At 39.5% G+C, this 17,000-nt stretch overlaps 3 protein-coding genes across 9 annotated transcripts; 1 reads left to right on the top strand and 2 right to left on the bottom strand.

The window, feature by feature from the left end:
- Window positions 1-43: 43 nt before the first annotated feature.
- Window positions 44-4,385, bottom strand: LOC1274784 (proliferation-associated protein 2G4). Of its 3 annotated transcripts, XM_061642758.1 has the most exons (6): window positions 4,202-4,359; window positions 4,000-4,112; window positions 3,341-3,438; window positions 2,296-2,910; window positions 1,425-1,557; window positions 44-1,067 (listed from the first exon to the last, which is right to left on the bottom strand). In XM_061642758.1, the coding sequence occupies exons 2-6, from the start codon at window positions 4,091-4,093 to the stop codon at window positions 766-768; spliced, it is 1,242 nt and encodes a 413-aa protein (XP_061498742.1). In that variant the 5' UTR covers window positions 4,094-4,112; window positions 4,202-4,359; the 3' UTR covers window positions 44-765. The 3 variants fall into 3 exon arrangements, with proteins under 3 accessions (XP_061498742.1, XP_313985.4, XP_001688498.1); XM_313985.5 differs by having other exon boundaries at window positions 4,000-4,385; XM_001688446.2 differs by lacking the exons at window positions 4,000-4,112; window positions 4,202-4,359 and adding an exon at window positions 3,591-3,855.
- Window positions 4,386-4,671: 286 nt separating this feature from the next.
- LOC133391171 (uncharacterized) lies at window positions 4,672-10,089 on the top strand. Of its 5 annotated transcripts, XR_009764658.1 has the most exons (14): window positions 4,695-5,012; window positions 5,094-5,343; window positions 5,439-5,515; window positions 5,615-5,723; window positions 5,823-5,876; window positions 5,956-6,215; window positions 7,194-7,460; window positions 7,546-7,837; window positions 7,907-8,120; window positions 8,230-8,306; window positions 8,736-8,829; window positions 8,910-8,984; window positions 9,046-9,093; window positions 9,168-10,089. XR_009764658.1 is itself a non-coding variant. In XM_061642762.1 (9 exons), the coding sequence occupies exons 3-9, from the start codon at window positions 7,787-7,789 to the stop codon at window positions 9,836-9,838; spliced, it is 1,230 nt and encodes a 409-aa protein (XP_061498746.1). In that variant the 5' UTR covers window positions 5,899-6,215; window positions 7,194-7,460; window positions 7,546-7,786; the 3' UTR covers window positions 9,839-10,089. The 5 variants fall into 5 exon arrangements, 4 of the variants coding, with proteins under 4 accessions (XP_061498744.1, XP_061498746.1, XP_061498747.1 ...); XM_061642762.1 differs by lacking the exons at window positions 4,695-5,012; window positions 5,094-5,343; window positions 5,439-5,515; window positions 5,615-5,723; window positions 5,823-5,876 and having other exon boundaries at window positions 5,899-6,215; XM_061642763.1 differs by lacking the exons at window positions 4,695-5,012; window positions 5,094-5,343; window positions 5,439-5,515; window positions 5,615-5,723; window positions 5,823-5,876 and having other exon boundaries at window positions 5,899-6,215; window positions 9,046-10,089.
- Window positions 10,090-15,320: 5,231 nt separating this feature from the next.
- Window positions 15,321-16,662, bottom strand: LOC133391590 (uncharacterized). Its single transcript, XM_061646764.1, has 6 exons — window positions 16,585-16,662; window positions 16,302-16,515; window positions 16,116-16,192; window positions 15,593-15,686; window positions 15,438-15,512; window positions 15,321-15,376 (listed from the first exon to the last, which is right to left on the bottom strand). The coding sequence occupies exons 1-6, from the start codon at window positions 16,633-16,635 to the stop codon at window positions 15,321-15,323; spliced, it is 567 nt and encodes a 188-aa protein (XP_061502748.1). The 5' UTR covers window positions 16,636-16,662.
- Between the last annotated feature and the right edge of the window lie 338 nt (window positions 16,663-17,000).

The following is a 17,000-nucleotide window of genomic DNA, read 5'->3' as shown; positions in this document are numbered from 1 at the left end:
GACTGTGGTACAATTATACTTCAACAGTAAGCGACAACGTATATGCTCGTATGACAACGGATCTGATTTATTTTTAAAAGAAATAACAAAATTTTGATGAAAAAGGTAGGGGGTTTGTTTTTCCCCTAGCCTAAGGAATCTGTAAAAAAAAACTGTAATTTAAAACATATTAACGTACGGATGCGAAGAAAAATAACTTTTGCTATCGAAGTCAAAAGTAGAGTCTTGTCATGCATGGGGATTACAATCGGACCGGAATTGTAACGTACCACAGGGTAATTAATGGATTGAAAGGCAAAAAAAAGTAAAAATAAAGCATAATATTAAATTTCACAAAAAAAACAAACGCATTCTACGCCTTAAGTTGCTTTGCGATTTTATCCCTCTTTAAAAAAAACGCGACAACGTAAGTTAGATGGACCAGCCGCTAGATGGCTCTGCACGGATGTTGTCTTAGAACCGTTCTATTTTTAGAACCAGTGCACTTCTCACACGTGTTTGCGGGAGTGAGCGGGAGAACTATTTCCCTAAGCGGACGCCGCATTGCACTTTTCCTCGTAACGGCAGTGTGCAGCAATGCGCCGAAGGGTATTGCGGTACGGAATATTGCGCGTCCGAATAAAACGTTAATAACCATCAGTACACGGTGTTGGTGGACCGACGGCAGCCGTGTACTGGGGTGACAGAAGGAGAGGGAGGAAGAAAAGCTGCTCGACTCACTGAAGGTGGTGGCGGCGCAGTGGCTGTAAACGCAATACTTTGCTGTTATGCTTTTGCTTCCGCCTTATCGGCAGTAGCAGCAGGAGCATCTTCTTCGCCACTATCACCTTCCTCCTCGTCAGCTGCACCGGCGGCCGCTCCCTTGTTCTTCTTTCCTCGGTTTCGCTTCTTCTTCGCCTTCGCGCCACTTTGCGGCGCTACCTTGCCGGCTAGCAGATTCTTCATCTCTTCGTCCTGCACGCTGTGTTCGCTTTCGTAGCAGTTCTCATCGAAAGGATGGCCGGTAACGACTTTCTTCCCATTGGCCGTGATGAGCACCGTGTATTTGAACTGAGCAACGTATTCATCTAGAAAAAAGCCAAACAAGAAGGTTCATGTAACGCACTTGTGGCGAAAGCAAAACATGGCTATCGAACATTAAACAAAGGTGTTGTTTTTGTGCGACACTCTAAGCCCTGGGCTTGATTAATCTCAATTGATTAACGCACCAATATCGGCCAGCGATGGATGTTCTTGCAAAAGTCATCCATCAGAAGACAGAATCCTTTACGCAAAAAGTACCATCACCGGACGGGGAATCAAGAGTCGCTGGGGTACGCTTTAGCAAGGTGTCTGGTCGTGAAGCCTATTGCAACTACAGCGACACGTAATTCTCCTTGCACATATAGGTAGTAAATATGCATTAGTGTTACTGGATTACTTACTATGCTTCTCGTATAATACTTGGAAGGGTTCAACCATCTTGTGCGTCACGCATTCGTTGACGCCTAGCTTAGCCTTTGCCTCCTCTTCGAAGTTGCGCAAGTTGAATGGCATTGTACCGTACTTCTTCTTCACCTGTCGGAGTTCATTTGTAGGGGAAGTGTTGCGGAAAAAAAATGATTAGATAAATAAAGTTTAGAAGCGAACATCACAAAATAAAACATATGTTCCCAGCATACCCCTTTCTCATACACAAAAAAAAGCTTTGCATATTATAAGGGTGGGAACTGAACTATTACTATTTCAATTTACCCTCAGCTCTCATAATCTTATACTACTCATTGGGTCGTCACAACCAAGGCTCGAGATTTGACAGTCCCATTTAATGTGAAGATAAGCAGTGAAGAACGAGAACAGCGATTCCTGCTTGCACAGCCTCAATCAGGATTAGAAGAAGTATATTTGCATACACAAATAATTTCCCCCTAATCAGTTTTCGAGAATCCGGTGCTTCAGTTCAAATCCTCTTTTCGTTCTTTATTACAAACTCTACCACAGTAAGAGAACTTAATCAAACTCTCCCCTCAGAAGAACTATCCCCTCGAGCGCGTAGGTTTTAATCATTGGGTAAAATTTGGTTAGAGAAATAGTGTGTGTTATAGTTTTATATGCATTGCTGCGGGCAGACACAACATTTCATAGTATTTTTGGCAGTTGCAGAGGGCTTGTGTCAGAGTCAGAACACCATTAGAGAGAGGGATTTGAACCCAAAACCCTGCCACAGTTCATACTAACTACAAGCCCTTCAACGCATTATACTATGGAGTGGCCCATGTCAGAGCCATGTCAAAGGGCGATCCTATACACACTTACCTCACCGATGAACGCACGGGATGCTTTCAGCTTAAGCATGTAGTTTTCGTCCGTTTTCTTGTAGATCGCCACCCGGGTATCATGCTCCTTGCCAAGCCCTTCGCCCGTGCTGATCAGTACATCCATCGCATACACTTCATACTTCTCAAAGTCACACTTCTCGTGCTCCTTCTTTTGCGCAATTGTCGGATTCTGGATGATCGTTTTCTCGCCATCGATTTTGAACTGTTTCAGCTGGTGGCTCAGCATACCTTCGATCGGTTTGCACTTGAAGTCGGACGCAATTTTTTGCACCGCATCCGTGACAGCATAGTTGCCAGTACCAGCCTTAAGCAGGCGGAGCGCGGCCTGGCTGGCATGGTATGCCGCCAAGACAACGTCGGCCGCGCGGCCCTTGCACTTATTCTCGGGTGTCGCACCAACCACGATCGTGTGGGCCGCAACCGCGATGAAACCGTCGATGTGTGCGCCCATGTCGATCTTGACCACATCGTTCTCTTTCAGCACGTAGTCCGGATCGTTACGCGCTGGTGAAAAGTGACAGATGCAGTTGTTCACCGAGAGGCATGTTGGGAAGGCAATGCCTTTCTTCATGTCTTCATCATGCTTATATTTCTACACCGAAGAGTGTGCAGGGAAAAAAGTAAAGAAAGCGGGGATTTATGTATCACATTTTCTTAGCGTCATTAGATTAATCAAGAAAAAAAAACGTTATAATCGTGTGTCCTCATATATCATTGTGATGATCAGCGATATTTTTATATCTCAGATACTATCTAACTTAATTGGCTCTAAGTTGGTTAAAATCATCGGACACAAATATAAACTAGTTAAAATCAGTGATGGTGTGGTCGATCGAAGATTCGAACTCACACCTCTGGCGGGAAGTGTAAGGCAGCAAAAGTCTAACGACGTTACCACATGCACAAACACCACGCACCCTTTTCCTAACGCTAATTTTGCATTAGGTTCGGAAAGCAACGAAATCGTTTTCAACTAGAACAGGCCCTTTCAAACAATTTATTATTTTTCACACAAAACTCACCTTTCCCGTATCATGCATCAGCATATTGTCACCCTTCTGGCAAATTTCTTTCACTGAGGCACCAGCAACACATTCTTTGACAATTGCTTGGAGGGTTCCTAGAAAGAAAAAATAAACGACACAATTATTAACCGTTAAAGCTAAAGCCAAACCCAGCTTCAATAAAAACATTCAACGATATCACAAAAAATGAGGTTTTCTCTGCACGCACCCCGAGACAACGTGCAGATTTTGGAGGTTATAGACCTACATCTTAGCAGATTTCCATGCCAACTACTGCACTACGAGGCTTATCACTGATCACAACCGGTCAAGGAGAAGTGAAAGTACTACGTGACACACACTAAACCATCCTGCACAAGATCGTGCGTCCAAGTGAACGCAACGAAATCTGCTCCTTCCGGAAAACGTGGCCTCCTGCGACAGGAAACCGGAGCGCGTTTTGTGTAACACCGCCTTGTTCACGTGCTCGTATGTGGTAGTAAGACATTTTTTCACAGATGTGGGCAAGCGACGAGGTATGTAGCGGATCATGATGACACTACACCAGATGCAATCGAAGCTGCAACGTACGCACCATTATTGGGGATAATCCAACTTATGCAGCCCTTTGCCGATAACTGTTATTTCTACACCAGTTAAATAACTAACACACTTACTGTTCACAACATCACCGGCTATTCTGTACTTTTCGATGACGGTCGGATCTTCAATCGTCAATTCCTGGTCGGTCTGCTTTTCGACTGGAGCCATGGTTAGAGCAGCGCAGCTTCTGTCCGAAGGAAGATAATTTCGGAAATCACTTTGTACCCTGTTGCACTTTGAACACTTTTCAGACACCACCAGCGAGCTGATGCGCACCTCTGAAATCTCGTAAAACGCGGCTCTGGTATGGAGATAGATTTACAATCGCAAACTGTACGCCACCACCGTACGCACGTTTCGCTTTTGACGCGGCAGATTTTCACTTCTTCTTGTTTTGCAAGCAAGACGTTTGCTGAGGTGGTGTGAGTGTGACATTCTCACCTAAAAAAATTGACCCAAAGTGTGGTGAGCCCAACGCAGTTTGGCAGTCAAATAGCAGTCAAATAAGGCAATCTAACATCGTTTTCGAATATTACACGTGCTGGTGTGTTTGAGTATTTTTAAACGATTGTGGCAAACATCCAATTCATTCATCGTTTTCAGATGATATGTCTTGTTATGTTATCTAAATTTAAACAAATATTACTGGTATGTGTGCTTTTTTTAATTACAAAATTAACGATTTATTGAATTTCGAACAATTTCGAATACTTTTCAAACAGCAAAACAACTTCACCACAATCGTTTAGACGCGGCATAAGTAAAATTAGGACTTTAGTTCAGTGTAAACATACCGATAGGCCAAAACACCTTCACCAAACCAAAACAAACCTCCAGAACTGTGGGATCATTTACATTGAATAAAAGTAAGAGCCGACTTCAGTCGGTATATATTGTTGCAAAAGGGGATTTGCAAAAGGGGACGATACAGAGGGAGTTGAAAGATCTTGTCTTAACTTGTACCAAACATTAATCGGAAGAAGTTCATGTGTATGGCCATTAATATTAATATTTATGCAGTGAGTTATAGTTGCTTGTGTATGAAAGTATGAACAAGTCTCAAACCAAACTTGTAGCCGGTGCAGCGGTGAGTGATGGATGCAAATTTCGTAAAATAAAACCCATCTTTATGATATCTATTTTTGCACATTTTCACTATTGTTGCCAGGTGTTGACGAAACAAGTCGATCCCTTAGGCAAAAATACACAAGATGAAAGGAAGAAACCGACAGCAGTCGGAAGTATTACCCGTGAAGTCGCATCGAACAGCAACGATAATAGGCAGTATACGGATGCAATGAAATTAGACCCATCCCGCATAGAGATTGAAAGCGTTTTAGCGAATGCTATTAAAATAGAAAACTTTACAGAAGAGGACAGTGTCTTCAATGAAGAAAGCATCCCTCTTGATACAATACGTAAGTTATAATAATGAAGTATTTTTTACCATCATACATTACAACATTAGGAAGTTTGGCATTTAATTATGTTTTACGTTATACCATGTTCATAGGGTTACCAAAGAGAAAATATTTCGGGGATGAAGAGTCGGAAGACGATTCCAGCATTACATCGAAATCGCAAGACTCTGTAAGTAGTAGTACTGACGATCAGATGGAATGTATTACATTTTTTGGGCATGTTTATTATTTGAAGAGAATAATTGAATTATATTTGTTTTCCTCACAGAACGATGCTTGGGATGAAATGCATTACCAAAAAGAAACTGATCTTCGAGCGACCGCATCGACAGCCAACAATCCTGTCAAGAAAAAAAAGTTAGAACAAACACCACGTGGTACGTAAATGAATGATTTGCAAATAGTTCGATACTCGTATTAAGTGTGCAATTTAATAATAATTTTGTCTTGTGTATGACATGCGTTTTTTTTTGCAGAATCCGTCAAACAATACCTTGTAAACGATAGTTCTAGAATGAAACCTGTCAGTGGTAAGAAATTAATTAATGTTACCAGCTTCATTATAAAAAAACTCGTTTCTAACAAATCGTTTTATTGTCAATTCTGCAGAACCCAATCGCAATCGGATTTCACAGAACGATGGAGTGCAAGATATATCTATACAGATACAGATATGTAAAGAAAGAATAAGGAAACTAGAGGAAAAAAATCGATACCTAAAACAAGTTATAGCTGATAAGTTAGACATTATTGTAAAAGGCTCAACCAGACAGGTTCAGCAAATGGAGAAGTTAGTTTCGACCAGAGCAGGTTCTCCACTTTTAGAGCCATTTCCGGATCCTTCCTTTACTGCAAAACTTTCAACTCCGGTAAGTTTTCACAAAACAGTATTTGTGTTGAATCCAGTGGAAACTGAAGAGGAACTGCAAAAGCTGGAAGATATCATTGGCTCAGATCCTAAGTATAGAGAGCAGGTCTTAGAATACTTGCAACGAGATTCCACCCGAACTGACCTTGAAAATCGACTGCACGATGCAATTGATATGCTGTTTTGTAGGCGCTTGTTCGCTAGCATAAGTTGGTCTGGAATCAGCAGGAGTGGAGTTCCAAAAATTCAGTTAAGCAAATATGAAAACATTATTCGACTGTTTCAAACGGTTGGCACTACTGAAAATGATAAACCATGCTTGCGTTATATAGCAGAGTATTTAAAAAACAAATTAAAGCATGCTAAATCACGTATTCACATACCGAAAATGAGGAAAACATCCAGCCACAAACCAGCTAGAAACGCTATTTCTGATGCTATCGCGTGATGACGATTCTGCATAGGATAGTATTATTAGTTTCTGCAACTGCCGTCAAGTTGCGTGGACGATATAGTGAATTAGTATGAAAACAAAAATGAGAAATGGAAATGAAAACTTAGTGTATAAGTGTATAAATAGTGGAAATATAAGCTCTTCTATATACAGTGAACCCTCTCTTATTTGAGAGGCGATGGGACTGTCGAATAAAAGGAGTTTTCAAATTACAGAGGTTGAAAGTGAATGAAAGGTCCATACAAGACAAGAAAGAGACAGAACATTTAGTATGCAGCCTTAACTGTTGCTATAGGAAACTGCGAACAGAATCGCCAATTTGAGCATACATCTTTCAATAACCATGGCAACACCATACATAAATAAGAGGGATACAGATTTCAGAGGTTTTCCAAATTAGAGGGACAAAAATGTACTGGAAATCAAGGGACTGTGCAAAATGTTCAAATGAGAGAGGTTTTTCAAATTGGAGAGGTGTCAAATAAGAGAGGGTTCACTGTAATTCATAAAATTCTCATGGTGCAGAATCGATGGTAGCAATCATCCGAACAGGAGCGGGTCGTAACAATCCAGATCCGGACTCTACCAAAGCCATTGGATTCGCTGGTCTCCCCGAACTCCAGCGGACTTAATCGGAATCGTCCGGAATTGCGGAGTCAAATTCGGTTTTAATCGGGAATCGGATTCAGTTTTCTAGAACCGGAGTTGGAGTAGATCCATTACTCCACTCCGGATTACTCATCACTAGTTGGCGACGATGATAACTACGTATGATTAAATTGAGTAAAACAGGTGAGGTGATTCCAGCAATTCACGTGCAATCGAACCATCACCAGGCAACAGTTTAAACGCGGCTTAAGTAAAATTAGACCTTTAGTTTCAGTGTAAACATACCGGCAGACAAAATCAGCTTCATCCAAACCAAAACAAACTTCCAGAACTGTGCCGTACGATGGGTTACATTGAATAAAAGTAAGAACTGACTTCAGTGCTTATTGCGGTTGTCGCAATAGGGGTTTTAAAACGATAAAAAGGTCAGCTGGACAATCCTGTCCAAACGTTAATGTGTGGCCATCGATATTTCATACAGTGTGTTATAGTTGCTTGTGCATGAAAGTATGAAAAAGTCTCAACCCAAACTCCTAGCCGTGGCTGGCACTGGTGCAGCGGTAAGTGATGGAAGGCAGTCTTGATAACCCAAAACGAGCCGTATGATATTTATCATTGATTGTTTCCAGCGTTTCATCCAGGTGTTGACGGAACAAGTCGATCCCTTAGGTGATAATACACAAGATGAATGGAAAGAACCGACAGAAGCCGTAAGTGTAAGCTGCGGAAAAGATGAGATGGAATTCGGCCCAACACGAACAGAACTTGAAAACGTGCTAGCAAATGCTATTAAAATTGAAAGCAGTGACTTCAATGAAGAAAACATTTCGCTTGATGGGTTAAGTAAGTTGTTATAATTCAGTACTTTTTAAAAGTCAGCTTTGTATCGGCAAAGTTACGATATTAAGGATTGTAGCATTTGATTAATTATCACGTTATTCCATGTTCATAGTGTCACCAAAGAGAAAATACTCCGAAAACGAAGAATCGGAGGACGATTCCAGTATCACATCGATGTCGCAAGATTTTGTAAGTAGCAGTATCAAAAGGTCAAATAGAATTCATAGGAAAAAAACGCATTTTTCGGATTATTGTATGAATGTTATCGATGTTTGCTGTCGGTATGAGATAAACGATCCTATCTTGTCCTTAATCACATGCATGATCACTGTTATAGTTGAAATCGATCCTTTTGGTTCTTTACATGTTGGATTGATTTTTTATCCTTGTTTTCTCCTGATTTTATCACATATCCCTTCAGTTAACTTCCTAAATCCAGTTATAAACAATAAAGTTTGGTTCCTTTTTATTTGAGTTGCACATCAATTCTGATTACTTGGAACCTAAAGTGAAGCACATGGAAGTTTAGTATGAAACGTTAACGAAAAATAACATTTGTATGATTGTCATGTATATGATAAGAATAATTACACAATGTTTTTATATTGTTTATTACAGAGCGAAACTGTCACAGAAATGCATTATCAAAGACAAACTGCCTTGAACATCAACAATCCTGTCAAGAAAAAAACGTTAGAACAAACACCACGCGGTACGTAAAACTATGTGAGGAAAATAATTCAAAAATTGTTACAACATCGTCTTGGGATTATTCTTATTTCTTGTGTTCAGCTTCAAATTCACGCATTATCTCGTCATCCACGGAAAATATTGGAAGACATATTGTCAGTGAATCGCAAAACCGTAGTAAGTGTGTAATTTGATAATTTTATGTGCGTTGAGTGTTATTATGTCTGATATTTTTCAGACAAACAATGTGTGGATAATGAAGATTTCAAAATGGAGCTTGACTGTGGTAAGTAATTTGAATGGAGGTACAATAAATGGTTTTTTTTTTTAAATAATTGATGTAATTCTTAACCTCTCCAGCCAATAATAAACGTCGGCAATCACAATACGATGTAGTGTCTAACCAAGCGACACAGTTGCAAATGTATAAAGCCAGAATAAGGGAATTGGAGCAGGAAAATCGATACTTACAAGGGATCATAACATCTAAATTAGATGTTATTATACAAAATTCAGCAGAGCAAAACGAACATATAGATAAATTGGTTGCACGATCAAAGTCTACATCTCAACCCGCGACTCAGAAAAGTCTTCACAAGACGGTATTTATGTTAAGGCCATTGAACACTGAGGAGGAGTTGCAACAGCTAGATGAAATCGTTGGCACAAATCCGACGTATAGGGCGCATGTTGTAGAATACTTAAAACGTGAATCCAACCGTACCGATGTTGAAAATTTACTACACGATGCAATTGATTTGCTGTTTTGTAAAAGATTTTTTGCTCGTATGACTTGGACAGGAATTAGTAGGACCGGAGCACCGAAGGTACAGTTATGTAAATATGAAAACATTATTCGCCTTTTTCAATTAGTTGGTGAAAGTGAGAGCGAAACACCTACTCTGCGTTATATAGTAGAGTATTTAAAAAACAAGTTGAAACATGCCAAATCACGCATTCATATACCCTTAACGAGAAAAACATCCAGTCATAAAAAAATCAAAAAAACTACTTCCGATAATATCGTATGATGCACATGATGTTATCCTACAATTTTATCAAAACTGCCTTGTTCAGTTTATAACAAAAATCTCATACAAAGTTTTTGAATTTATTGATTTGCGAATTCAGAATATTAACCTCCAGACAGTCAATGCAATGGTAATGGTTTCAAATTCTCTTGACAGTGGTTCAATGCAAACTTCCCTTGTTAAATTTAAATGTAAGCAGCATTTTAATTGTAAGAAGTAAAACATACATTTTGGAACTGTTATACACTAAATCATGTTTTTATTGCCTTTCGAATGATGACGTGTGACGTGAAAGTGAGATAAATAAAATAATTATGCACTTGAAATTTTTTTTTTAACGAAAAAAAAAATACACATCGCGGTCCCGGGGTACTCAAACGACTCTACAACACGCCCGTCGTGGGTTTCACCCTCGTATGGACCTCTCCTCTGTAGTAAGGAGTTACTATCTGGCTGCGTGGTACTCAATAAGTCTCGAAAGTCTGTATAGGGTGACATGACCGCGTAGATGGCAAAGGCAAACAGCAGAATAAAAAAATATCGTTAAATATCTAGCACTGTTCATCGCACAGCTCTGGGTGTCCTAGAGTAGTAGTATGCAAATTTACCCGAAGAGAAGAGCCAGTTTTTTAGATGAAAAAAAAAAAACAAATTTTGTGCTAAACTAGGATTCTTATCCATCCGTCGGCGCAGCGAAAACCTAACTGCTGTTAGTTTGTTTCCGCAGTGCAAACGAACAACTTTATACAAATTTTATTGAAGTTTTCCAATAATTATGTCGCGGTTTTTACAACGTTTTTTTTAACATTAACAAGCTTTATTTATGGGTTAAAAATACGTTACGTCGGTTTTTTAGTGTGCCTGGCAGCGTGAAGATCAAATTTCTAGTTTCCAATTGTTTTGTCGTTCACTGTAATTCAAACCGGAGAACAAATTTGTTATGTGGAGAAGCGAACTAAGCATTGCTGAGAAAGGCCTTTTGTGAGGTATAAACCTATCTGCAGTCAGTGTGGCCAGATTATTTTGGCGGTTTTCGGTAGGCGCATCAAAATTTTGGTAGGTTAAAACTCGAAACTTAAAAGAAGTAAAAGCGAATTTTTTTATCTAGGATATGGATTAGATTTGGTTCAGCGGTTACACACATGAAGATTTTTTCTGAAGTGTCGATCTGAAAATTGGAATTCTAAGCCAAAGAAGGACTAAGATGCACATTTTTTTCTCAGTGGTGGCAAGTTCTTTTTCTCTGGGCCCCACGCGACCGTCTAGGGCCGCAGCAGTGCTCCATTGGATACGATTTTATCGTACGTGCTGTCATTTGATTTTCGCTGGATTATTTAGATTGATTGAATTGTTTGGCTGAGTTTTATAGTTCAATGAGCGTTTCTACATACAACGAGACTGCAGCTGTGAGATGGCTGTGAGAGAATTGACAATCGGTTTCTCATGCCGGTGTGTGTAGAAGCTCTGAAAAGCGCCGAGATGAGACTTTTAAAATGATGTTCAAAAAATTCATTTGAATCGCTAAATTGAAGTCAAAAAAGTTTCTTTTTTTGTAATAATATTTCTACGATTATTAGACGGCAAAAATGCAAACTATAATTGATCGTTCGCCATAAACTGCCAATTCAATTTTTTCTCAGCTCCATCGTTCTTTGCATGCCGAGGAGATTTCTCTCAGGCTGGAAATAGACGAACCAAGATCTTCGCGGTACCGCGAAAATTGCGTATGACTTGAGCTGTCAATTATGTTATAAAATCTTACAGATAGCCGAGATAATCGCGGTTCGTGTATGGAACCATCCGAGATCTGGTGACGATTGAATGTGCCAAGAAGATATATTTTTCTATCAATTTGCGAATCAAATTATTTATTTCACATAGTTTGTGCAAAATAAAATACAAAACTCATTTCTCGACACGAGTTTTCACACAAATCCGCCAGAAAAAGTAAAAATAATCGGTTCGCACTACCGCGAAAATCTCAGCAATACCGAAGTTGGGTATCTCTGCGAAACAGCAGGCGCGATTGGAGGCGCGGAAGATTTGACGGCTCTACTGTTATACAACTGTTATAAACAATACGCGAATTTCGCGGTACCGCGACGATCTCGGTTCGTCTATTTCCAGCCTCACTGAAAATGCTGTCAGTCGCTGCCAAAGCATGCTGTCAGTTATTTTCTCAGCTGCTTTCTCGGTGTATGTAGAAACGCTCAATGATTAAAAAATTGAGATTTTTTCCTTCTATCCCTAGATATACATATATATACATCGGTATTTCTAATCACTTTGCCCACAGGGCAAGGCGAGCTTTTTGGCGGCCACCGTCGCAAAACCGTCGCAAAACGTCAAAACCGACGTCACAAGTACTTAAAACCGACGTCGCCAGCGAGGGAAACTCGCAACGATTTGGAGGCGCTTGCGACGGTGGCCGCCAAAAAGCTCGCCTTGCCCTGTGGGCAAAGTGATTAGAAATACCGATGTATATATATGTATATCTAGGGATAGAAGGAAAAAATCTCAATTTTTTAATCATTGAGCGTTTCTACATACACCGAGAAAGCAGCTGAGAAAATAACTGACAGCATGCTTTGGCAGCGACTGACAGCATTTTCAGTGAGGCTGGAAATAGACGAACCGAGATCGTCGCGGTACCGCGAAATTCGCGTATTGTTTATAACAGTTGTATAACAGTAGAGCCGTCAAATCTTCCGCGCCTCCAATCGCGCCTGCTGTTTCGCAGAGATACCCAACTTCGGTATTGCTGAGATTTTCGCGGTAGTGCGAACCGATTATTTTTACTTTTTCTGGCGGATTTGTGTGAAAACTCGTGTCGAGAAATGAGTTTTGTATTTTATTTTGCACAAACTATGTGAAATAAATAATTTGATTCGCAAATTGATAGAAAAATATATCTTCTTGGCACATTCAATCGTCACCAGATCTCGGATGGTTCCATACACGAACCGCGATTATCTCGGCTATCTGTAAGATTTTATAACATAATTGACAGCTCAAGTCATACGCAATTTTCGCGGTACCGCGAAGATCTTGGTTCGTCTATTTCCAGCCTGAGAGAAATCTCCTCGGCATGCAAAGAACGATGGAGCTGAGAAAAAATTGAATTGGCAGTTTATGGCGAACGATCAATTATAGTTTGCATTTTTGCCGTCTAATAATCGTAGAAATATTATTACAAAAAAAGAAACTTTTTTGACTTCAATTTAGCGATTCAAATGAATTTTTTGAACATCATTTTAAAAGTCTCATCTCGGCGCTTTTCAGAGCTTCTACACACACCGGCATGAGAAACCGATTGTCAATTCTCTCACAGCCATCTCACAGCTGCAGTCTCGTTGTATGTAGAAACGCTCATTGAACTATAAAACTCAGCCAAACAATTCAATCAATCTAAATAATCCAGCGAAAATCAAATGACAGCACGTACGATAAAATCGTATCCAATGGAGCACTGCTGCGGCCCTAGACGGTCGCGTGGGGCCCAGAGAAAAAGAACTTGCCACCACTGAGAAAAAAATGTGCATCTTAGTCCTTCTTTGGCTTAGAATTCCAATTTTCAGATCGACACTTCAGAAAAAATCTTCATGTGTGTAACCGCTGAACCAAATCTAATCCATATCCTAGATAAAAAAATTCGCTTTTACTTCTTTTAAGTTTCGAGTTTTAACCTACCAAAATTTTGATGCGCCTACCGAAAACCGCCAAAATAATCTGGCCACACTGACTGCAGATAGGTTTATACCTCACAAAAGGCCTTTCTCAGCAATGCTTAGTTCGCTTCTCCACATAACAAATTTGTTCTCCGGTTTGAATTACAGTGAACGACAAAACAATTGGAAACTAGAAATTTGATCTTCACGCTGCCAGGCACACTAAAAAACCGACGTAACGTATTTTTAACCCATAAATAAAGCTTGTTAATGTTAAAAAAAACGTTGTAAAAACCGCGACATAATTATTGGAAAACTTCAATAAAATTTGTATAAAGTTGTTCGTTTGCACTGCGGAAACAAACTAACAGCAGTTAGGTTTTCGCTGCGCCGACGGATGGATAAGAATCCTAGTTTAGCACAAAATTTGTTTTTTTTTTTCATCTAAAAAACTGGCTCTTCTCTTCGGGTAAATTTGCATACTACTACTCTAGGACACCCAGAGCTGTGCGATGAACAGTGCTAGATATTTAACGATATTTTTTTATTCTGCTGTTTGCCTTTGCCATCTACGCGGTCATGTCACCCTATACAGACTTTCGAGACTTATTGAGTACCACGCAGCCAGATAGTAACTCCTTACTACAGAGGAGAGGTCCATACGAGGGTGAAACCCACGACGGGCGTGTTGTAGAGTCGTTTGAGTACCCCGGGACCGCGATGTGTATTTTTTTTTTCGTTAAAAAAAAAATTTCAAGTGCATAATTATTTTATTTATCTCACTTTCACGTCACACGTCATCATTCGAAAGGCAATAAAAACATGATTTAGTGTATAACAGTTCCAAAATGTATGTTTTACTTCTTACAATTAAAATGCTGCTTACATTTAAATTTAACAAGGGAAGTTTGCATTGAACCACTGTCAAGAGAATTTGAAACCATTACCATTGCATTGACTGTCTGGAGGTTAATATTCTGAATTCGCAAATCAATAAATTCAAAAACTTTGTATGAGATTTTTGTTATAAACTGAACAAGGCAGTTTTGATAAAATTGTAGGATAACATCATGTGCATCATACGATATTATCGGAAGTAGTTTTTTTGATTTTTTTATGACTGGATGTTTTTCTCGTTAAGGGTATATGAATGCGTGATTTGGCATGTTTCAACTTGTTTTTTAAATACTCTACTATATAACGCAGAGTAGGTGTTTCGCTCTCACTTTCACCAACTAATTGAAAAAGGCGAATAATGTTTTCATATTTACATAACTGTACCTTCGGTGCTCCGGTCCTACTAATTCCTGTCCAAGTCATACGAGCAAAAAATCTTTTACAAAACAGCAAATCAATTGCATCGTGTAGTAAATTTTCAACATCGGTACGGTTGGATTCACGTTTTAAGTATTCTACAACATGCGCCCTATACGTCGGATTTGTGCCAACGATTTCATCTAGCTGTTGCAACTCCTCCTCAGTGTTCAATGGCCTTAACATAAATACCGTCTTGTGAAGACTTTTCTGAGTCGCGGGTTGAGATGTAGACTTTGATCGTGCAACCAATTTATCTATATGTTCGTTTTGCTCTGCTGAATTTTGTATAATAACATCTAATTTAGATGTTATGATCCCTTGTAAGTATCGATTTTCCTGCTCCAATTCCCTTATTCTGGCTTTATACATTTGCAACTGTGTCGCTTGGTTAGACACTACATCGTATTGTGATTGCCGACGTTTATTATTGGCTGGAGAGGTTAAGAATTACATCAATTATTTAAAAAAAAAAACCATTTATTGTACCTCCATTCAAATTACTTACCACAGTCAAGCTCCATTTTGAAATCTTCATTATCCACACATTGTTTGTCTGAAAAATATCAGACATAATAACACTCAACGCACATAAAATTATCAAATTACACACTTACTACGGTTTTGCGATTCACTGACAATATGTCTTCCAATATTTTCCGTGGATGACGAGATAATGCGTGAATTTGAAGCTGAACACAAGAAATAAGAATAATCCCAAGACGATGTTGTAACAATTTTTGAATTATTTTCCTCACATAGTTTTACGTACCGCGTGGTGTTTGTTCTAACGTTTTTTTCTTGACAGGATTGTTGATGTTCAAGGCAGTTTGTCTTTGATAATGCATTTCTGTGACAGTTTCGCTCTGTAATAAACAATATAAAAACATTGTGTAATTATTCTTATCATATACATGACAATCATACAAATGTTATTTTTCGTTAACGTTTCATACTAAACTTCCATGTGCTTCACTTTAGGTTCCAAGTAATCAGAATTGATGTGCAACTCAAATAAAAAGGAACCAAACTTTATTGTTTATAACTGGATTTAGGAAGTTAACTGAAGGGATATGTGATAAAATCAGGAGAAAACAAGGATAAAAAATCAATCCAACATGTAAAGAACCAAAAGGATCGATTTCAACTATAACAGTGATCATGCATGCGATTAAGGACAAGATAGGATCGTTTATCTCATACCGACAGCAAACATCGATAACATTCATACAATAATCCGAAAAATGCGTTTTTTTCCTATGAATTCTATTTGACCTTTTGATACTGCTACTTACAAAATCTTGCGACATCGATGTGATACTGGAATCGTCCTCCGATTCTTCGTTTTCGGAGTATTTTCTCTTTGGTGACACTATGAACATGGAATAACGTGATAATTAATCAAATGCTACAATCCTTAATATCGTAACTTTGCCGATACAAAGCTGACTTTTAAAAAGTACTGAATTATAACAACTTACTTAACCCATCAAGCGAAATGTTTTCTTCATTGAAGTCACTGCTTTCAATTTTAATAGCATTTGCTAGCACGTTTTCAAGTTCTGTTCGTGTTGGGCCGAATTCCATCTCATCTTTTCCGCAGCTTACACTTACGGCTTCTGTCGGTTCTTTCCATTCATCTTGTGTATTATCACCTAAGGGATCGACTTGTTCCGTCAACACCTGGATGAAACGCTGGAAACAATCAATGATAAATATCATACGGCTCGTTTTGGGTTATCAAGACTGCCTTCCATCACTTACCGCTGCACCAGTGCCAGCCACGGCTAGGAGTTTGGGTTGAGACTTTTTCATACTTTCATGCACAAGCAACTATAACACTTACTTACTTATCCGGCGCTACAACCGCTTTGCGGTCTTGGCCTGCCTCAGGAGTGTCCGAAACCGCTCACGGTCTCGCGCCTTCGTCTGCCAGTCCGTTATCCCGGCCTTAATGGCGGACGCCTCCACGCCATCTTGCCACCTCAATTTGGGCCTACCACGCCTCCTCTGTCCTTGTGGACGGCCTAAAAAGACTTTACGGGCTGGGTCGTCCGTTTCCATGCGTACAACATGGCCAGCCCACCGGAGCCTGGCGAGCTTAATACGCTGTACGACAGTGAGGTCGCCGTACATCTCGTATAGCTCGTCATTATAGCGGCTCCTCCATTGTCCTTCCA

The sequence above is a fragment of the Anopheles gambiae genome, chromosome 2 (assembly GCF_943734735.2).
Source record: "Anopheles gambiae chromosome 2, idAnoGambNW_F1_1, whole genome shotgun sequence".
NCBI lineage: Eukaryota > Metazoa > Arthropoda > Insecta > Diptera > Culicidae > Anopheles > Anopheles gambiae.
The sequence above is the reverse complement of the archived record's forward strand: the minus strand, read 5'-3'. Positions and strand labels throughout refer to the sequence as shown.